This window comes from Amblyomma maculatum, chromosome 2, assembly GCF_055883805.1.
Source record: "Amblyomma maculatum isolate TAMU_Amacu chromosome 2, ASM5588380v1, whole genome shotgun sequence".
In the NCBI taxonomy this organism is placed as follows: Eukaryota; Metazoa; Arthropoda; class Arachnida; order Ixodida; family Ixodidae; genus Amblyomma; species Amblyomma maculatum.
In genome coordinates, this window is record NC_139345.1 from 211,964,638 (window position 1) to 211,987,885 (window position 23,248).

General features: G+C 45.3%; 1 protein-coding gene and 1 pseudogene across 2 annotated transcripts in view; both read left to right on the plus strand.

Annotated features, from left to right (window-relative positions):
• The window catches only part of mEFG1 (mitochondrial translation elongation factor G 1), a 138,268-nt gene that overhangs the window by 110,055 nt on the left and 4,965 nt on the right, over positions 1–23,248 (plus strand). For both annotated transcript variants that reach the window (XM_084595693.1, XM_084595692.1), the window contains 3 exons: positions 398–473; positions 15,849–15,917; positions 18,234–18,394. In XM_084595693.1, coding sequence (XP_084451819.1) covers positions 398–473; positions 15,849–15,917; positions 18,234–18,394 — 306 coding nt within the window. The remainder of the gene's footprint in view (positions 1–397; positions 474–15,848; positions 15,918–18,233; positions 18,395–23,248) is intronic.
• Positions 20,155–21,687, plus strand: LOC146201231 (uncharacterized; annotated as a pseudogene).

Sequence of the window (23,248 nt, forward strand, 5' to 3'; positions counted from 1 at the left end):
AATCACGAATTGCTTGAACAAGGAGGCTGATTTCAACGAAAATAATGCTGCTAGAGAAGAGAATGCTAGCCAGCTATTGCCACCACCATCCATTTTCTCAGATGCAAATGGGATGTCATCAGATTTTGTTTTTCATTAAGCAGGAGAGACTGATCATATTTATATCATTTTTATCACTGGAATGGTACAGCAACAATAGCATGAAAAGTAAGCCAAAGGCAAACCCATGGCTCGGTCTGTATTGAAGCAGTGGAATGACATATGACATATTCCAGCCTTATTCCCCAGTTCCCTAAGCCATGAAAGTGTTGCTTGCTGCAGGCTTACTATTAACAAAGCCAAGCCACGAAGGACTCAGCTTTGGAATTTTGTTGAGCTGTCCTTCTTATTTATGCAGGGATTCCGAGCCATGTGTGAGAAGGGCTGCCTGACAGGACACAAGATTGCTGGTGTCTGCTTCCGGCTCACTGATGGTGAGTCCCACAGTCCTGCTGGCTTTAATGTTCCCAAGGCCATAGATTCATATTTTATTTCAACTGAGACAGAACTCAAAAGATGCCTGTGTGGGTTGTGCGATATCAGGGCACATTAAATGGGTCCTGCAACATAATTTCAGCATATTCTTTTGCTTCCTTGTTGCAATTGTTGAGTTATGGTAATGCTATTACCACCGGTCGTAACACTCATATTTCAGTATTTATTATTCTAATTTTCTCGAGAACCAAACTTGTGGTACTGACGCGGTCGGCACACAGTGGTGGTTCTTTGCTGCAGATACAGTCAAACCTGGATAATTCGAATTTTGGTTATATCGAACTCACGGAATATCCCTTTGAAAATCCCATGTAAAGGTATTGGAAAGCTGCGTCGTATATCGAACTCAATTTCACCGGTCGTTCGATATATCGAACTCCGCACCACGCATTGGATGGTGCGCTTTCCCCAAAGACGATCGCATCACCTCGGCCATTTTTCGCGTGACGTTTTCAAGCCACGCACGGAAGGAGTGAGAGGGCACAGTTTGACGACGGCTAGTCTAGCGCAGCGCCTGCCCTTTCCCAGAAGGCGCTCATCTGCAGTGATCGCTGCCGCGCGCCAGCATGTGATGTCTGCAAGCCATATGCGTGAAGAAATGAGAGGGAACCAATGCAGCCGTGGTGTTCGGAAGAGGGGAAAAACGCGATAGAGCAAAGCGCAAGGATGTGCCCACTCTTCTGCCGAGCTTTATCTCTCCCCGTCCTCTCTCTTTTCCGGTCTTCGCTCACAGCAGCACGCATTCGCATACGCGGACAAGCCAGCTTAGCCTTCACCACCGAGAGTCAAGATCTCTGTGGTGACGGCTCAGCCCGTGGCAGACGCTCTCTCCAGTGTGTGTTGTGAATGCTTTGCGTGCGGCGGCTGACGTGCGATGCGCATCTCATGTCGTCGTGCTGAACGTGTGTAAGCTACGGTGGCTGCGAACACTAAGAAGCAGCAGTTCTTTCTTTCTTTTTTTTTTTTCTTTGGCGGGAGTCGTTCATCCTTGCCGTCATGCTGGGCGTGCGGCGTAGCGTATGTTATGGCGGCTGCGGACGTGAAGAAGCAGCAGTTTTTTTTTTGCGAGAGTCGTCCATTGTTACATCTATGAATCAACGAAAGCACGCGGTCAGCTGCGATCATGACACCGACATTTAGTATTGTTCGCTGCAAACGGCATTTGCAGCTATCACGCTTTCCAATGATATTGTGGCTGTGGACTACGCCCGCCCCAATCCGCGGCGTGATAAATCGAACCAGGCTTGTGCAATCAAGCCATCACGGGCGCTCTGTGCCAAGTTCGCTCTCTGCCACCGCAGGATCTATCAAAAATATAGTCAAAAGATAAACACGCCGTGACGTTATCGCTGCATAGCATCTTGGTGCGCTGCCAATAAATGAGCTGTGGATGGGAGGAGCGAAACGGAGGGACGCACCACCGAAGGTTTTTTTGTTTTTGTTTTTTTTTTTCAAATTCTCGTGGGCAAAAGTGGGGGGTGGGTTCATTATGTGAGTGGGTTGATTACGCGACAGATACAGTATCATTTTTCACGATCGCAAGCGGCTTCTCAAGCCGATTGCTGTATATCTAACTATTTCGCGGTCCCCTTCAAGTTCTATATATCGGGTTCGACTGTATGGCATCAACTGGTGAGCATTTGACAATTGAATAAATAGCATATTTACAGCAAATTGTGCCCATTAGGAAAAATATTTTATTTTTTGGTGTTTTATTTTATATTGAGTCAATGAATCTAACATGTTTGCTTTACACAAAGGCACTGCAAAGCAAGTGACACAAAAAGCACGAACAGAGGCGCTGGTTACTACTTTGCATCAAAGACGTTCACGTGTACCTGTAGCTATGCAGCCAAGGTTAGGCAGGAAAGAATTGAATGGCCTCATTAGTTGCTTCTCGCTATTGTAGGATGCCTGGGGATATAGAGAAAGGGGTGGTCAATGAGCAGGCTCACAAGAAAAGTACAATATTTGGAGGTGCATGGTGACAAAGGATTGTCTCCTCCTCCTGCCTGCTCCCAGTCTCTTCGTTCCTCATTCTATTTCTGCGAGGCATCCATGGAAGAGAGCTCGTCAACTTTAGCAAAAATGTGTTAGAGTGACCGGGAAACCATGAGAAGCTGTTTTCCTTGTCAATGTAGTGACATGCTCATGTAGGCTGTTTCAATTGGCCACACACATGTTGTCATTGGGCGAGTGAAATGGGAAAGTGAAAGACCAAAGAAATTGAGTTGAGGGCAATTTTTTGTTTGCTTGTATAATGAAAATTTGTTCCTTAATATCTCGTGTTCTAGTGCATCGATTCCTGTAATTCTTTTTGATTCGGTATCTGCATGACATAAAGAATTCATCTAAAGGTAGCAGACAAGTGTCGCAGGGCCCCTTTATGGAATCCCAGGTGGTCTAAGTCTGGAGCCCTCCACTCTAGTGTCCCTAATAGCCCAGATATTGCTTTGGGAAGTTAAAACCCACACAACATACAATAGGCTCATGATAATTGAAACGTGAGATGATTGGCACTTTCGGATTATTTAAACAAATTTTAAAATCTTGGTGGGCTGGCCATTCACCTAATCCAAACTCTGTGCCTTGCTCCAGTGCTCTCAGCTTGCAAAAGGGCAGCAGCCAAAAGGTGGGATACATCACTCAACGCACATATCGGGGAATGTTGGTAGGAATACATACCATTGCATTGGAAACGCGAGTGCTAGTCTGTGGCATGTATGCCGGGTCTTCTTGATTTTGTTTTTGGGTATAATGTTCTTATTCTTATTTTTGGATTTAATTATTTTAATTTTTGTCGCATTAGTATTTATTCTGGTTTTCTGCACATCTTATTTTGCTTTGCATATCTTTCTTCGTGGGGGAGATGTGGGTCTTAAAATAATTTTCTTTATTATTTGTCCAATCTGAATGAAACTTTCCAGTCTTGGTCAGTTTTTCATGCTGATTTCAAATCTGTACTTGGATTTTTGATAGCTGCTTTGGTTCAAGGACTGCAGTAGATTTAAAAAATAATCAAAAAGTACTTCTTACAGGGCATTTTGGCAATTTCGCCTTGCCAAACACAAAATCTAATTGCATAGACTAAATGCCAAAGACATGCTCTAGGGGCTGATGCTATTTTCATTACTTTGAAAGTAACTTATAGGCAAGGAAACGGACCAACTCTTACTACATACACTTTTCTCTAATTAGCTCTCATTACTATGCTAATTTGCAATTAGCACAATTGCATTAGTGCAATATGAATAGCATCACCCACTAGATCTTTTTAGTATGATTACAATGATACCTAATTCGTCAGTGTCACTTAAAAGCAACCTAGAAAAAAGCCCCTTAAGGCTAAGTGCAGTGCCCAAAAACACCAAAATGAAAAAAACACATTTGATTTGATGTTTCAGACAACTGTAACTTTCTTTTAGAATACAGCTACAGCAATGTGAATGCCATCAGTGTGTAGCTCTGCTCTTCAAGAGAGAGTCTATACTAAATGTGTGACAGTACCGTATCCTCAAAATTGCAAAAGCTTGTTATAAAGCTCTGTACTACCCCTAGAATCAGCATGAGAAACTACATTTATCCCTTCACATGCCTGTTTCAGTGCCCTACAAGGTTAAGAAATACTTTTATTTGTGCAATAACATGGTATCACCATATTAATAAACTTTCACAAGGTTTAAGGCCAAAACATAGTGGCATATATTTCTCAAATTGACCTAATAAACTGGTCACGGTCCCATAATGAAACTTTGCTGTACAGCAAACGCAGAGCCGCACGCAGTGTTCTTTGCTGGAGCAATAACTTCTATTCGCACTCCATTGCGTACTGTTGCGCAAAATTTCTTGTTCGCCGCACTTATCCACACCCTGTGAAAAAAAAAAAACAAGATCGTCCACGGAAGTCGTGGCTGAGGAATGCGGACAACGGCGTGCTGTCAGGATCGCTTGTCAGAAGTGATGCAATGAAAAAGCTGCGAACGGCGGCGTCGATGGAGTTGATCAGTATCAACTGAACAGTTCAGCACAGCATATTCATGGTGTCTTGAAGGTGTCTGGAAGTGCTCGATGACGATTCTATGCCGCCGTACACGCCGCATCGGACACATTTTACCCTGGCAGCGCGCCGTCGTCATCATTCTTCAGTGGCGTGTTCCCCGGACACTCTCGTTTAATTTTTTTTTTATACCCTCTTGACTCGCGCAAGTACGAAAGATCAGTGCCGACTGCGAGAGCGATTAATACGATCGCAAGAGCACGAAAGAAACGTGCTCAGCGGCCGGCGCAGTGGCGAACTAAACAAAAAAAGAATGGCGCCAGTCGTGGAGACCATTGGGAAGCGCGAGCGCGCACGCCAGCCAATCAGCGGCTAAGAACGGCTTTCGGAAAACCTGCGTTGGCAGTCGTTCGGCTTGGGTGACGTCATTTTGACATGCCGCAAAATGCGCACAAAGAAACAAGCTTCAAAACAAGCCCAAGATGGCGGCGATCGGCTGGCTGCTTCGCCCGCGGCGCGCGCGGGAATTTTGAACAAATCTCCTTCTGAGCTATTTCGTGGCTCGCATGGCGCTTTAAAAGTCAGTTTTATTGTATTTCTCGATTGAATTCAGCGTTGATCTTGGTGCTTGCGTTTATCTCAAAATCGATTTTTTGACCATTTTTGACCCGCGTCCCCCCTTAAGAAGTTGAAGTGAGCGCCTGTTGTGTCCCTATTCTCTCTATTGTCCATGTTTATTCGCTCATGTTAACTACGGGATACATCAGGTTTTGTGGCTCCTTCAGCCATATCAAGGCCTAGTTGGCACTCCAAGTGACTGGAACACACTTTTGGCTGTAATTTAGTTGTCTTAGCTTCGTTATATCAGATTGGCAAAGTGAGCTACTTTTTTTGCCATATATGTGATGCATTTGTATAAGATCCGTCGACAAAAAATTCAGGGAAAAAAATGCAGCTTGTATATTGGAAAATATGGCAGCAGGTTTCCATAGAGTCGCAGCTTAAAGCAGCAGCTGCGCAACAGCGCAGCATCAGTCAAGACCAGAAGTCCCACACCCCACAAATATGTTGGCCCTGCATGCACGGCCATGGGTATGGTTAGGGGAGCAGATAACTTTAAAAATGCCTATTGTATTGTTTAACCTGTTTTGTGCTCGAAAAGTATTCACAGCCTTCGCTTTGAATGCATCTCACAGCACATAACCACTGTTCACTGCAGCCCTTGTGCCATCCTTGTTATAATAAAGTGCCTTAATATTGTGCCTTACCAAACTAAAACCTCGTTATGGCATCCCTGTTTCAGCTGTCTTGTTTTATGTTTGATTTGATGCTGACACTAGCTTTCTCGTTTTCCTCCGCTATGTGTGCAGTATACCTCAAGCCATCTGCAACAGAGTTTAGTTTATTTGCCCGAACATGTGTGTTTTGAACATGTTTTGTTTTGCCTGCTTCACAGACAGCTTGGTGAGATTTTCCCTGCCCTACATGTAACATGACAAAACCAATTGAATGCCACGACTTGACCATTGGCACGGTGCATAGTTTGCGTTGATGTGTCTTCATGTCCACAAGCCTTTTCTATGAACTAATGCTTGCAGTTCGCTCCTGAATGTTTGTACTCTTTTTGGTTTGTTGTCCTGGATGTTTGGAACTACCCATAACCTCTGTCCCTTATTTACTTCTTTAGGACAGCTCCACATACCTTTTAGTTTACCTTGAAACACATTCTTTTTGAAGTAAAAGCCTTTCTTGGCTCATCAGTGGCGTCTGCGGAAATGTGTTAAATGAGTCCGATCCATAGCCAGTCCAACAGTAGCCACATAATAAGCCAACATTGCCTAAATTTGTTAAAGTATTTAAGCATCGGGTAATCAATAGTCAAAAGACATAAGCCAATCCAGAAAGGTTGTAAATCAATCCAGAAGTCCAAAATCCAATCCAATAGGCACATAAAGCCTACATTTGCTAAATTGGCTAAGTTATCTAAACATTAGGTACTCGGTAGCCAAAAGGCATGAAAAATAATGAAAATGAAATACAAAATTAGCAATAAAAAAATATGATTTTCGCCTTATTGCACATAAGCAGTCTTAAGGGCCTTTCTAAAAATTTTTTGGCCATTGAACAGTTCATGGTGAGTCTGGGCACCCTTCTTTTCTGCTCCCACATTTTTGGTCCAGCTGGATCAGACAAGACGTAGAAAATAATGCAGTATGTGCTCTTTATGGCAGCAGGTCATGGCTGAAATGTACACGGTGGTCCACTCTAAGTACGAACATGGCTCAGCACATCGAAGCAAAGTGGAGCAGGGGTACCTCATGTCGTCTGCTTAAGCACACCGTGAACTGTGTGCTGGCAGTTGGCAAACATGCCAAGATGGCATGGTCGCACTTCACTCACTATAGCGTGTTGTTCAATATAGGGAAGGTTATAAACTGGCGGATCATGCTAGTGTGGGCACAGCTATCTCTTTTCTGCTGGTGAGGTTAATAAGCTCCTGCAATTGCGTGTCAAGCTGGTCCATCCTAGTGACTTATAAAAACGCTGCCCCACACTGCAGCAGACAACACGAAGCAGCGCTTGCAGGCCCCTGTGCGCCTTTGATTCAATGCGCAGCAGGACGCTCCGTGGAGCACGGCCACACTGAGCCGCATTCGTACTTAGAGTGGGTAACCTCGCTGCACAAAACATTCCTGATAGGTTCCAACTGTAATAGCGGCTGAATAAGGGAGCATTTGCATTGTTGAGCAGTGATTCTCGCTCATGTGGCCCCATTGCAAGCTTTTCCAATTTGCGCCTGTTTCACTCTTAGTTGCGTCCTGCTTGACAGGGCGTCCAGCCTGTCAACCTAGTGATAGCAGGCCTTGGAACCTGCCTGTCAGTCTAACGAGCAGCACTTTTTCAAGTTGAGGAAGTTGGGGAGCAGTCCCAAACTTGCCAAGAATAGCTGGGCAAACCAAAGAGATCATTGAATATCTCTTCAAATGCTCAGCACATATAAAGACTGAGCTTTTTAATCCCCCATAATTTTTATTGAGTATGAATAGCAGTTGCATAATATGCTGTTCATGTTCTCAGTCATGTATTTACACATCCTGGATATTTTTGTCACTTTCAGCAGAGAGCTTTATCATTTTGTGTGCTAGACAAGTCCACATGCTCATTCTTATCCTGTCAGGTGGCAAGATTGTATGCATCAGTTATTATTGCTAAAATTCCTTTTTTATCTTTACTGTGGGTGCAAGTTGCCTAGAACCTCTGTTGCCAAATTCTTTATCAGCATTCGAGCCTATCTGTCACTGGCAGTGTAATCTGCAGGACCTGTAACATAAAATTCCACTTGGAAGGCGACACACGCCTTGAATGTAGAAGGCTGAAGTTTCTAAAAATAAAAACAATTAAAACATAAATTGAAGGAAATAATTAAGTTCAGTGTGCAAGTTGGCACAAAAAATTTGTGTGTAACATAGCACCATCATTGGGACAAGAAGATTAGAGGAGTAGAGGAATGCTAAATTTTATGCTGCGGTAGACTAGAACTGTAGGAACTGTTAAGGCTAACCAAGAGTAAAGTAAATCACAAAAAATGTAATACAGTAAGAGTTCGTTAATTCACACTTCTGGGACTTGTAAAAATGTTTGAATAATACAAAGTACAATAATACAATAAATGTTCAATAAATTATTTGAATTATCGAACACGATATGTTAATTTCGAAGCACGACTGGCTTGCAAATGCTCTCAAACCCAGGAATCAGTGTTGAGAGTACTGCTGCTACAGAGGCGTTAAAATTTCTGACTTGCGTCGAAAGTGGACTTCTGTTACACACAGAAGGAGTTTCTAGGAATGTACAAATACATTAGTAAGTTAGGTGTTTGAAACAGTTGGCCTACATACATTGCAATATGCTTCAAGGACGCTTCCCAGCATTCTTGATCAAATGCCAGTTGAGCCAAACCCTGTATCGATTTTACTTCGTGGCTATACAAGAAAGATATGTGAAGCCTTCAGCTAGAATACTGCACCATGCAAACGAGCTGGCCTTTGCACGAGAATAGAAAACGAAGGAAACAACAAAGAAGCATGTAAATCAAGCATGTCAAATTGTTGGTCAAATGCAGGACCGGTGTTTTCTACAGCATTCCATTGGCCTGTAGAAAAGTATATACTATAATAGGCAGGTGCCTTAACCCCTAAAGTGTTTCAATTTTTAAAATTTTTCGGACCAAAAGTGCCTAATTTTTTTATTAATGATTTCAAATGATATTGTAGTGCAAATCAACTACTCGATGTCACCAGAACAACTGCACCACATACTAAGTCAGATTAGCACAATGAAGCTTACTTGACTATGCTGCATACAAAACCAGCTGCTTGCCGGTAATGAACAATAAAAAACACTTAATAAATACAAAATGAATATCAGGTATCTGAATCTTCTTCGCTAGAAGAAGATGACGAAGAAAAACTTTTAGGCTGACGAACCAGCAGAGCATGTGTTGCCGCCACCGGATGCCATGTTTTCACTCAACAACCGTGCTCCTCGCGAAGAAGAAAACAAAATCATCAAGGAAGTGCTTCCATCTGGCATAGTAAAAACAAAATTATTAAGCAGGTGGTTCCGCCTGGTTGCAGAAACCAAAAGGAAACTGCGGACGAGCACTTCTTGCCCTGGACACTCAAGAAGAGGAACTGTTCAGGGTCCAAAACACTTTGGGGGCGGCTTTGCTTGGACAAGCTGAGCTCGTCCGATACACTTAAGGGGACAGGTGCAGAAAAGCTTCATATGAGGAAGAGACCCAGGAAGGCATTTGGCACATCTGCAGTAGCTGCAAGCTGTGCAAACAAACTGCGCTGATGTCATCATTTTGGGCAAGGGAGAAACAAGATATGAGCGGGAAATATTGGAGGCTTTTCAGATTGGCACTCGGAAAGATAATTGGGAACTTGCCTACTTTGAAGGTAGATAAGTGTGATAAAGTTGTCATCAAGCGTGTGTCGTGACTGTTGTTGAGGATGCGCATGCATCAAGCGTTTCACTTCACTTTACTTTATTACCTTAAAGTATTGGGGGTATTACATAAGGGGTGGGCACGGCCGCTCAATGGAGGCGCACTTGGTGCGGCCCGTCGCGTCACGCCTCAATGGCTGGGGAAGCGCGTATTGGGAGAAGTTGCAGTTTCCGCTGTCATTCTCCGCGGGGGCGCCACCACTCCAGGACAAAGCGCCGCCGGCACGCCGGGCACGGACGAGCAGATGACGCGGAAGGAGCACGCTGGCTGGGTTGGCGCGTGTTATCGTTTTGACTACTCAGCATAACCGCGTGGTTCTGATAGTTCTGCATGCGTGTCATGAGTACCTGTGTCAACAGCGTCCTAAGCGTATGCAGCACCATGCCAGGCAACTGCTGTGTGCCGCTGTGCGCCACGAAAGCAAGAAAAGATCGGTTGCCATGAGTTCCCGTGCGGTTCACAACGTCGAGCAGAATGGCTGAAAAACATATCTCGGGAGGGCTAGGACGGAAAAAGAAGCCGGTGGGAGCCGAGTGACAAGTCACTGGTATACTCACTGCACTTCACAGATGACGATTACAGGAGGAACATAAAACTGAAGATCCTGCTTCCTTCAGCTGTCCCCTCCGTGTTCCCGAACTGCCCACATTACAAGTTAGTTACTCACGCGGGCTCATGTTGAGCCAAGCAACCTTGAAAAAAGTAATGTGCGCAGGTCAATAGCTTTATTTTCCCCACTTGTTATAGCTACACTTCATTTCCTCCTGGACAACCCCCCGGCCGTGTCATCCCGAAGCATGTGTGTTTCAAGGTAGCTGCGCCACGATCACTTTTATGACGATGGTATCAAAATGGTATGCCTTGCCCAACATCGCATAAGTGAAGCCATGGAGACACCAAGAGGAGCCGCTCTATTTGTTAGATGACGAGCGACTCTCTTGGTTTGAGTTGGACTTTGCCATATCGAAGACATTCAGGTCCAAGAAGGCACGTCGAAGCAAAGGCTAACCAAACAAACGTACGAAGTGACAATTATGATAAACAGATCCACAGTGGTGCAAATTAAGGACCTTCTTGATCACATCAAGTATCTTACAACAATGTCTTCTGTGTGCCTTACTAGTGCATTGCATTTACCTGAATCTTATTTTCAGTTTCCTATACGCCCTAAAGCAGGCTCTGAAAGCGGGTCTATAGTATCGCTTTTTAGCAGCCTAAGGCAATTCAAAGGCGGGGGAACGACAAAGTTGACGCAAGGTCTGCAGTTTTCACCTCGGAAAAAATACTGAAGGTACCACTAGCAAAAAAAAAAAAAATTATATATATCGACTGAGATTATACACATTTTGCCATGCTTTGTGTAGGTTGGCATCTTGCAAGCATCTGTCTGCAAATGCACCTATCAACAATAGGCAGCTGTAAAACTTGGTATTCGTGATTATGAAAGTGCCTTGCCAACTGCCATATCACGTCTGCTGCGAGAGAGTTTTCGAGTCAGCTTGGATTCATTCATGTGTGGTGTGAACCAGCAGCTGACATAGAGTTAGCACCGATTGTATTCTTGGCTGGTTACCTTGCACGTTCATTTGAAAGAGAAAGTATACGAATAGTTTTACAGAATCTCATGAAACATTTTTATTTATTCTTTTTTCAGTGCCTGCCCGTGTTTTCATTATTTATATATACCAAAGTTTAAATAACTTCTATTGCTTACTTTAGAGTGTCAATAATTTTATTTTATTAGCCCCCATCCATTTATTAACTTTGTGCCTTGTGATTCCTGCAAAACCCTGGACTTATCAAAATTCTTGATGATGGACGCCTAAGGTATCTGAAAATCACCATTCACCTTTGTTAGCAAGGTGATGAAGTGCCCGCAGGTCATAAGAAGCAGCAAGCTATGCAACATGTTAGTTTCATCCCTTCTTCCCTATTTTGTGCAATTTCCGGAGTTGGTTTGCGAGAGAGAAGACCGCAGTCACACTAAGGACCTAACCAAACTAATGCGACCACTGCTGACCAACTGGACAGGCAACATCAATCAGACAGTGGAAAAAATCACGCTTGCACATAAACCTTTTTCGAGAAAAGTTCTTCGCTTGTAAAATAAGCTTGCGTGTCTTCTGTGCATCACGCGGCTTCGTAATCAAACGAGAAAAAAATTGCCTGAGCCTGCGGGCGTGTCGTTGAACTGGCTGTCTTGTGTTGTTTCTTTTGCAACAGTTTGTGTTAGCTAGTATGTTTTGGTGATGGTACCCACTTGAATATTATTTCCAGTGAAAACGGAGGAACAAGCTGAACAATAATGTTGAACGCTACGTCCTGAATTGTAAGTTTCCAGAGAAGTGCACGCTGAATAAATGGCCCCAGACCATGTCCCGATTTCAAGATTGCAATATCTAATACGTTATTACAGTGGTTGAAACGCAACTAAATGGGTGCGCACTCAGCGAAGCCCACGACTGCCTCATTCTCTTTGTAAACGGAAGACCACGAATGACTTGGAAAAGCCTAGTGATGATGACTTGCCGCTATCACCTTATCAATAGCAAACTTGCACATAGCATCACATAATGTGTGAAACGCCGCTTATAATCCTAAATTGAGCAAGCGCCGACCACGCAGACGCCGAAACGAAAGCACAGCCACGGCCGCTGTGCGCAGCTCTCCGCCCGGACTCGTCCCGGAGCGGTGGCGCCACAGCGGTGGCGATGAGAACTAGGCGCAATACGGCTCTTCTGGGCGACGCGACGGGCCGCACCCAAGTGCGCCTCCATTGAGCGGCCGTGGGGTGGGTGACACATAGAAACAAAAGAAACATTTACATGAATGGAAGATGCAAAAAAAATTTTGCGGGTAAAGATAGCAGCTACACAGTTGGCAAATGTAGATGAACAGCTGATTGTGACGATGCCGTGTGGAAGGCCGTTCCAGTTGAGAGCTGATCGGGGCAGGAATGATGCGGCAAATGTGGTAGTGCAGGAACGTGGCCGGCCAACTTGAAGGGGATGACCAGTGCGGAGCGAAATGCATGCTGGAGGGTCGATGTAGGGCAGGAGATGAAGTGAAATGTAAAAAAACTTGTGAAGTAAGCACATACCTGCGATTCGGTGCAGGGTTGTTAGTCCGGATTCCCTTTTCAATGACGACACGCGCGTGGTGCCGGTGAGGTAGAAAATGACATTGGCTAGCATCAGCGTGGCGTCCCACCTGTTGTGCTGGCTAACACGCTCATAAAGTGACAGCTAGTCCTCGACATCCATCTCATCTGTACCACAGAATGGACCAGGGTCTCGGAGGTGGGCCACGACGACAGTGGGCATTGCAGAGGTGGATGGAGTTGCGTCGGTAGACATTGTGACGGTTCCAAGGTAATGACCGCTGCAGAGATCCAGAACTCGGCGCATAGACTTCAAGGGCCATTGAGCATCCACACTGACTGCGTCGTCGTTTTCTGAAACAACCTTTCATCTTTCACGCGCTCTTCGGTTGTCGTCTGCGACCACACCACTTTGTCGGCCAAACGTTCCCCGGTAACACTATGCTTGCGTTGTACGAGTAGCATGAATGAATGAATCTAGTGGCTCGATTCTAAACAGATTCTAAGGAATTTGTTAGATATGCTTGGTTAGGGCTCCAGATTGGCAAGGCGTATTCAAGCTTAGACAGGACAAGTGATTTGTAAGGTAGTAATTTTAGGTTACGTGGCGCGTGGCGCAGATGACATTTTAGGAATCCAAAGACTTCTGTTAGCAAATGATATTACTCTAGTGATGTGCGCATTCCAAGTTAGATCGTTTCTTAAGGTTATGTCCAGGTATTTGTAAGATTCAGGTAATTCAATCCCAGCGTGTGAAATTACATAGAAACATGAGAGGATGACATTTGTGGCTAAATGATACCAGTTTGTGTTTTCTGGGGTTAGGTTTCATTAGCCATTCGCTACAGCAACCGTGCATATAATTTAAGTCATTTTGCACAGCTATTTGATCAGAGGAGCTATGGATTGCACAATAGATAACACAGTCATCAGCGAACATACGAACGTTAGTGGAGACATTCGTGGGTAGGTTGTTAATATATATTAAAATAGAGGGGTACCAAGGACTGACCCTTGCGAGACATGTGATGTGCCTGGTAGGAAACTAGAGGCTTCATTATTAACATAAACAAATTGGATGCGATTAGTTAGAAATTCTTTTATCCATTGCAGTATGTTACGGTCTTAAGTTTAACCAAGAAAGCTTTAGTAGTAAGTGATTGGGGGGTACTTTGTCAAAGGCTTTGGCAAAGTCCAAAAAGATAGAGTTAGTTTGAAGGTTAGAATCAAGATTCGCATGTAAGTCATGGAGAAAAATAGCTAATTGCATTTCGCAGAATAGCCTCTTACGGAAACCGTGCTGAGAAGGATGAAAAAAATTAGCTGTGGTTTAGCTTGTGGTTAAACCTGGAGTTACGCGAGAGGTATCTGCATGGCTACGCTTAGGTTCGGATTGAAAGTAAAGACCTGGTTTTTGCACATACTAGTAGTTTACTTTTTGGTTTCAGCTTTATTTATGCCATAGGGGCACTTTTGACCACTGAAGTGCGATGAAGTGGAAGCCTCTATCGCACGGTGGTCCGAAGCCCTCCACTATGGCACCTCTTTCTGTTTTCACTGCCACCTTTTGCGATTAAGCGATAGCGTAAGCTACCAGCCTACATATAAAGCCCATCTTTAACCGAGCTGTATGAATGTGCCTGCATGGCCTAGGGGTAACATGAATACAAGGGCTTTGGCAGGCTGATTGTGATATCATCCTCCCATATGAAAAGAGAGACCCGAGTTGGCAGCTCCTGCCAAACGTAATGTCAGGAAGTCCTACATCCAGCTGGTACTCGGCCATGTCAGTTATCAGTCATCGCCTACCACGACTTCTTTTTACCAAGATACTTTGTTGGGAAAGTTGGTAAACATACATTGTTAATAAAAACAGCGCAAACAGGAAGACATAGGACAAGATAAAAAGGAAGCTGCAGGACAAGTGCTGTCCTGTAGCTTCGTTTTATCTTGTCCTATGTCTTCCTGTTTGCGCTGTTTTTATTAAAATTGGGCATTCTTCTTCTTCTTTCTTTGCTCTTCAGACAAGCATGAACAAGCACGGCAAAATGGCAAGAATGTGGCCAATGTAGCCCTCACTACAAAATTGTTAGTATCAAGAAAATTCATTATGTAAGAACAGAACGTTTTGTGCAGCAAGCGTATGCTTTTTATGAAAAAGCACAGTTTTAAGGGCAGCGTTGTCAATGTCTAATGTCTGTTCTTATGTATGCATCTTTTGTATTTGCTGGCACTCCCATTTTGTTTCATTTCAGGAGTGCTTCGTGGTGTTAGCGTCGGTCTTTGTGGCAAAACTGAAGTAGCATGCTCGATAGCAGTACAACCAACAGAAGTTTGATCAAGTGGCGTAATTCATCATGGGTTCATTCTGTTCGTTGGAACTACCTTGCTTGCGTTTGTAGCTTCAGCAAGCCCTCCTTATAGGAATGGATAACGCTGTGTCAGGGTTTTCTGAATTATTGCATACCCTGCATTTCATAGCCCCCGCGATCACGCATGTTTGTAATTTGTAGCATGCAATAGGTGCCAGTCATGGAGTGTTTGAAATACTAATAGCTCAAGGTAGCTACAGACACATTATTGCATAAAGGGTAGGCATGCAGGTAATAAACTGTTCCTAGCAATGTTGGCTGTGTTATGAAAACCTGCTTGCATCATTTTTTGGACTTGTACTGTCGCAGGATAGGTAAACTCATTCACTGCAAATTATGTCGATGATTAAGGTGTCATGGAGCCTTTACAAAGTACAGACTGGTAGCTCCATTTGTATGCATGACGTCGCCTTCCTTGGCAGCTCGCAAGTTGTGCTTCCCTCCACATTCAACAGGTGGCACTAGTGAGCTGTCAGTATGTTGGCGCCTGTCATTTTTGTTGTGCTCTGGTCTTTTGAAGGGCCACTTTAAAACTGTTTGATAGCAGGCAGTGGTCACCTGCTTTTGATATGAGAACTGCTCAGTGTTCCATCCAGTGCATGCACACTGTCAAAAAAGTGTTGAAACAGAACTGCTCCAAAATGGCCTTCCCAAGATTCCTGCACATTGTAAGTGACTGCAGCAAAAAGGTAGGGGTGAATTGGGACAGGCCTGTTCTGTACTGGTGCCTCCTCACTGGTAGACATTTTTGCTCTAGATGGCCTACGTTGAATAGGGATGGCGTGTGTCCACCACCAGCGTGACCTGAGTCCGTTCTCCTGTGGTGTGCAGGTGACCACCACATAGTGGACTCCAACGACATCTCCTTCTTCCTGGCAGCCCAGGGTGCCATCAAGCAAGGTGAGCGGTTGTGCACAGTCGGTGGGTGCAAGCGGTGACCTGTGAACGTAACCTCTGGCTGGTTGTGTCTAAACGCTCCTGTGGTGCCTCTGAGAATGGCCTCAATGGAACTAATATGCGTAAGCGAGTGCCTGCGTGTAACAAACATCCACACGACAGATTCATCAGCATTACGGCACATGTCAATTCCCCGACATTGCTGCCATTGAAGTGTGTGAGCTTGTGCACTCCATGCAAGGCATTGAGCAGTTGACCCTGTTGTAACCAGCTTGCTGTGTCGATGGTGTTCAGAACTGACGCCAAATTGCCCAAAATTTTGGCCAAACATGGGAGAAGTTTTCCACCGAATAATGATGCCAAAAGAGGTATCATGCATTGTGGCAAGTGGATGTGGCGAACACAGCGCCCCTGTGCCCTGTGGTGGCTGCAAGTGAACAAGTGTGCCATCTCTCCTTCATATTTTTTCCGATGCGCATGACTTGCAGCTGAGGCTGAGCTAGATCCCCGCTATGGGTGGGCTGACATCCGAAACAGCCAGGCAGTGCAATGCAGACATTGCAGTGTTCAGCTGCTATGCGCACCACTGCCACTTGTACATAGAAGTTATGGCCTTGCATGGCAGAAATTATTGGGTTCAGAGGATAGCATAGAACCCCTCATTCATTCTGTGTTATTTTGTCGTTTCTCTGTATGTGTTCGTGTTCACGTGGAGAAAATTTCTAGCAATTAAAGAGACCTACAGAGTTGCACTATTTCTCTCCCAGTTAATACATTCCTGGACAGCACTATTTTCTGGTTGCAAATTAGGCTGTGCACTAATCGGTTTAGCAACTAGGCATGCAAGCATTCAAGTGGGCTCAACCTGGAGGCATGTGGCATTGAAGAACAGCAGTCACCTATTGTGGTGGCTTCTCTGCAGCACCTAGACACAATAGGGCAAAGCTTGAAAATTAAATTCTGCATGAACATGCAAGCGGGTTGTGCCTGCAAGGACATCGCGCGAAGCATCATTGGCGTGAATAAAAATGGTATAACTGTCAGCTGCTGGGGCTGCTTGCACTGGGGCTACTGCACAACATCCAAGGGTCCAAAGCATGCAAAAGCAGCATTGGCTGGCTTCTTTCACCTTTGCCATTGATAGACCAGATGTGTTGCAAAATTTCTCCCTCACTAAGGATGGCAAAAATATGGACTGAGCTCTGCAAGCACTAAAAAAAAGACCTAATCAGACCTAATGTTCGGAAATGCTAATTTACATTTTTGTGAAGCCACATTCTCAGTAAACGCTTCCGTCCTTATTCATTAGTTACATATTTAGAACTAGGTGGTTCAAGTCACAATTGCATTTTTGAGGCACTTGCTTCTAAGCAGTGATATTAAGCAACAGTGATGTCACCCTTGCAGCCTTGCACGAAAGGTGCCAGACAAGTTGAACTGCTGTGATGAAAATTGGGTGAAACTGTGCCAAACTACTCCAACTCACTGTTTCAGTAGGGCCAGTGCCATATGCCGTCTAGATAAACAAGGTAGACACAGTTTTAGTTGTCCCTGCTGTTTCCAAATCTTGAGGTTCATTGAATACCATTTGCTACGAGTATGACATTTCTTCTTTATGCCTTGGAAAGTGCGAGAGCACTTTTTATGGTACCGACAATGCTATGACCACAGCAAAGCAAATTTTTGATTTTGAGTACATTTTATTTGTTTCATACTCTCAACTATGGTGTTGTGACATTTTTGCAGTCGCGCTGTTGTGAGGCAGCTTCCCACATCTTTTGTAGGAGCTGTTTCGCTTTGTTGGTTTCTGCAGTTTTGTGAACTGCACAACCACAGTGTGCGTGCTATGTGGCCCAAGCACTGCCATTTCTTGTTTTTGTTCAGATGCTTCTTCTTGTCATTGAAGCATCGTAACTCATGACTTCGCAAAGGCCTGCTGATAAGCTACCCTAAAAGAGGGATCTGCTTGTCACAGACAGTTGCTAGTGGTGTTAACCTTTAGTGGGGACATTTTGATGGGCTAGTTGGTGCAGAATCGTCACAAAGTACACAGCGCGATAGGAGAACCACAGTTAAGGGTGAAGAACGAGTGTGGTCTCGTGATTTTCATCCTTCTCTATGTCTTGCCTGTTGCACTGTGGGCTTTATGATCTTAATCTTTTGGCAGTTATGTCCTGTGAAAATGCTTTCATAAGTACCGCGAGGTGCACCACCTGTTTTGATTCCAGCCTCTCTAGCATCGTTATGCTGGAGCTGTTGCCTGCTTTGGAATGGTTGGTGTGAACAGTGCTGTAAATGGTGAACTGTGCTGCGTTGCAGTGTACGAGTATGGCAGCTGGTACCTTCTTGAGCCGATCATGTGCGTGGAGGTGACAGCGCCCCAGGAGTTCCAAGGCTCGGTGCTCAGCTCCATTAGCAAGCGGCACGGGGTCATTGTTTCCACCGACTCGAGCGAGAACTGGTTCATCCTGGTGGCTGAGGCAAGTGGCAGCACGAGGAGTCTCACAACACAAGATTGCCTCATGGCAGAATTTTTATTTCACCAGATTGGAGCAGAAAGGGGAGAGTGTAAAACAAGGACTTTCACTACTAAGATGCCACATTACAGCTTTTTAAGTGATGAAAGCGAAATGAAGGAAAGGATGCAAAGATACATATTTTTTGCCAGGTTGGAGAAAGATGGAGAATAAGGAGAAAGAACTTGCTGCCTCCACAACCATAGATCTTGATACGAAATGCAGTGTTTTTTGTTTCCTACTAATCCCGCAATTGGTGCTACAAGTTGTATATTTTTTTCTCCTATAAACCTGCTGCTAGAAGCCTGTTATCTGTTCCCCCCCCCCCCCCGAGCTCAGCACCTAAGCACTCTGAAGAATCTTGAGCAGGTCGAACACACTAGACAAGACGAGCGACAAACACAGCTCTGGTTTTGTTCTTCCTCACTCAGAAGGTCAGGTCAATTTATTTTCCTTAAAGGAGTATACACACCAATTATTGAAGGGTCAGAAGAAATACGGTTGCTTTCCTAGTTATACAGAGATGCTCCCCAAGTAATCCCAACCTCTCATTTTGCCACGCACATATTTTAATTTGATTTTAAATACTAGCCAGGCAAAGACTTCGTTTTTCAAAACCCATCGACAGTGACATCTCTGTAAGGAAAACATGTACTGCATAGGTAAACAACATGACCTCATCAAAACAACTGTGATGTGGAGTCAGCAGAGCAAAGATCAGTGACGACACAGGATACCTCACCGTGTCTGCCCTATCTGTATCGACTGGGCACCTACCCCAGGGAAAGCTCTGCGCTTCTGCTCGCTTGACTCGATGGCTTTTCACACTGTCTTCGTTGCTGCATATGTTACAATTACTTCACTTGCCGTCGATTTCGTGGTCGGCGTGTCTTTCAGGTGCAATGCTGGTAAATCAAAGAGCATAATGCAGGAACGAAAACGGGGACGACAACACAGGACAAGCTGTTTACAGCACCAAAAAAGCTTTTGAGTTTGTGCAGAAAAACCTGCCTTATGCGAACGTGGAAACCTGAGTGTCCGATTAAACACAGAGACCCTTACGTGCCCTGCAGGAGGGGGTTGTTTATAAAATTTCACTTTCATGTTGAAAGCACTACGTTGGCCAAACTGGCAGATGTTTAAATGTGCATCTTCTGGAGCACAACAAAAAAGTTGCAGCATTTCCACAGACGGCCATCTGGCTGCGCACTGCAGAAGATGTGATGCGGAACCACCTTGCCATCCCCTGTTTGATCGTAACTAGCTGACAAGGGAGATAATGGAAGCACTGGAGATAGCTCGGGCAGGGGATAAATGTGCCAGCAAGGCGTCTGTTGCACTGTCAAGCAAAGAGCTTGAATTTTTGGCGTAGCACGCGGCTGTAGCTGATCCCGAACAGGGTTCGTAGCGGTCCGTGAAACCCTTGAAAACCCTGGAATTAAAAAATAGCATTTTCAAGGCCTTGAAACCCTTAATTATTTTGAAGTCCTTAAATATCCTTGAATTTCTTCGATAGGCTTTCGTTCAGCCGGTTTTTAGTGGATGCCTCTTGAACGACTGGCAACTACGTACTCGAGCCAACCAAAGCATCCAATCCAATCTGTTTCTGTAGCCACAACGCAGTAGCATGGTTACAGTGGCGGCAGCGACCGCAGCTAAGCCTACCTTCGATTTAAAAAACATGGTGCGCGAATAGTTGCTGTTGTGTCCTTCGTAGCTGCAATATGCCCGGGAAGTGCACTTTCCAGCAGTCGTGGTTATACAGTGCTGCGTATAGGGAGTGGATTTCTCCGAATGCGTCAAACTAGCATCGGGCAAAGTGCAAGGCATGCGGGAAAACTTTCGATGTGTCATTAATGGGTGAGTCGGCCGTCAAAAGCCATATGAAGAGCGCAAAACACATTGCGAACACGAAAGTGACTACGGCGAATAGTACCATGCGGAACTATGTGACAGCAATTGCTTGCGAGCAACGCATCGAGCCAGCTCCATCAACGTCGTTGGATGTGAGCAGCCTGTGCAAAGCGCACGAGTGTGTGACCGACGCAGAGATACTGTGGACCCTGAAAATGGTAACATCACACTATTCCTACAACTCATCACCACACACGGGAACTGTTCAAGAAAATGTTTCCGGATAGCGAAATCACCAAGTCATTTTCCTGCGGTAAAAGGAAATCTGCATACGTAGTGTGCCACGTGAATTACAGAAATCTGATGGCTACACAGTTCTGTTTGATGAGTATTTGAACGACTGCCTGCAAAAAAAAAGCAGATGGACATCCATTTGCGGTACTGAAGTACTCAGCCCGAGCGGGTAACCACGAGGTATTATACGTCGGTGTTCATGGGACATTCGATTGCCGAAGACCTTCAAGAGAAGCTTCTGGCTGCCTTGGCAGATTTACCGCTGGCGAAAGCTGTCCAGCTGTCTATGGATGGCCCCAATGTGAACCTAAAGTGTTTTAGGGAAATGCAGGAATACTTGCAGCAGAATCATCAAGTTCAGTGTTTGGACCGTGGCACTTGCGGACTGCATACAATGCATAATGCTTACAGGGCGGGTGTTGTTGCCAGCAAGTAGGGCATAGAGAATCTTGTTTCAAGCCTCAGTGCCATTTTTCATGATGTGCCAGCTCGAAGGGAAGACTTCTCTACTGTGACAGGCCAAATGAAATTTCTTCTCAACTTTGTTGCTCATCACTGGGTAGAAAATGTTGTGATCGAACGTGCCATTGCGCTGTGGGGCGATGTGAAAAGGTTAAGTGTGCGTCATTCACACAGCTCTGCGAATTTTGCCAGGACCCACTGCTGTTGGCCAAACTGAACTTTGCTCTCGGCATCGCGATGATTCTGAAACCATTCCTCACGGAATACCAAATGGACCAACCGCTGATGTTCTTTTTAAAGAGATGTGGAGTGTCTCGTGAGGAAACTTCTCACAAGATTCATGAAGTGCTCAGTGCTGTCAGCTTCTACAGGAGTTGTCGGCTTGCTCAAAATGGATGTAGACCCAAATAACCATGTATCTTCAGAGAAAGTTGACATTGGGCATGCAGCTGAAGAAATGGTCAAAGCCGCAAAGGTGAGCGCAAAGGACGTATTTGCCTTCAGGATGGAATGCTAACAGTTCCTTATTAGTACTACCAAGAAAATTCTGCAAAAGAGCCCGCTGACATATCATCAAGTTAGGAGCCTGTCTTCGCTAGACCCTCGCCAAATGACCTCAAAGCCAGATGAGTGCCTCACAGGCTTCAGGAAAGTACAGTGAAAGCTCGTTAATTCACAACTCGTTAATTCGAAATTTTGGATAATTCGAAATAGTCATCGTGGTCCGGTCCGCAGTGCATAGAAGTCTATGCGCGTAACAGCTCGTTAATTCACTCAAAAATTGGCGCCGCCACCCATAATTCGAACTGCGCGCCGCCAAGCGGCGCTGTTAAAAACCATCGTTGGAAGCTTTCACGGCAGAACGATAGATGGCACAACCATCGGGGCGCCGCTAGGGTGCTGGAACAAGTACTAAACAGTCTTTCCTGCCGCGACTCCTTCGAGGAACGACGTTTTAGTGTTATCGACCACGGTTTCGTGTTGCATTTCGTGAGCCCTCGTTTTGCACGCCGCTTGTTGTGAGCTTGTGTCCGCGAGATGTGTTCGCGTGGGAAATACTGTTCCAAGACGGTGAAGGAGAAAGTGGCTATTTTACGCGAGGTGGATGAACGGAAGGCCAGCAAAGTAGAAATCGCGAAAAAGCACGGGATTCCACCAAGCACGTTGTCGACGTACGTCCGAAATAGGAAGGCCATCGAGGATGCCTATGAAGCCGAAGATTTCGCCAGCAACAGAAAAAGGCTTCGGTTAGCCAAGTATCCGGAAATTGAGACCGCTGTGATCACGTGGGTGAAAGAAATGAGAAGCGCTGACATTCCACTGAGCGGCCCAATTATCATGGCGAAGACGGCCGATTTCGCCCTGCGCTTGAATGTGGAAGATTTTGTCGCCTCCGAAGGATGGTTTCACCGCTTTAGAGACAGACATAATCTTGTCTTCCGGGTGTTGTCTGGAGAAGCCAAAGAAGTGGATGCAGAAACTTGTGCCACTTGGCGAAGCGGTGCTCTGCAGCAGTACTTAGAAAGCTACTCGGCACATAATATATTCAATGCTGATGAGACGGCTTTGTTTTATAAGCTCCAGCCCGACAGAACAGTAACATTTAAAGGGGACAGCTGCGCTGGCGGCAAGCGAAGCAAAGAGCGGATTACTGTTCTGGTCGCCGCTAATATGAACGGGACGGAGAAGGTCCCTCTTTTTGTTGTCGGCAAGGCACATAAGCCTAGATGTTTCAAGAACATTAGGACGCTGCCGACGGAATACTCCGCCAACAGCAAGGCGTGGATGACGGGCGAATTGTTTAAAAAATGGCTCTTGAAATTCGATCGGAGGATGGAGCTAGGGAAGCGTCAAGTTCTCCTCATTGTGGATAACTGCTCGGCACACAAAGTCGACGCCGAGCTGAAAGCCACAAGGCTCGTCTTTTTGCCCGCCAACACGACTGCGGCCTTGCAGCCGATGGATCAGGGGGTGATCAGAAACATCAAATGTTTCTATAGACGCCACATGATCGAGCGCATGACTTTGTGCACTGGAAACCAGAAGACCAGCACCATCACATTGCTCACAGCAATGCACATGTTGGTGCGTGCATGGGAGCAGGTCACGCCGTCCACAATTGCAAACTGCTTCCACCACTGTGGCTTTGCTGCCGGAAGTATGAAAGAAAGTGGCGACGATGGGAGTCCGGAGCCTCTGCCTGCGGCT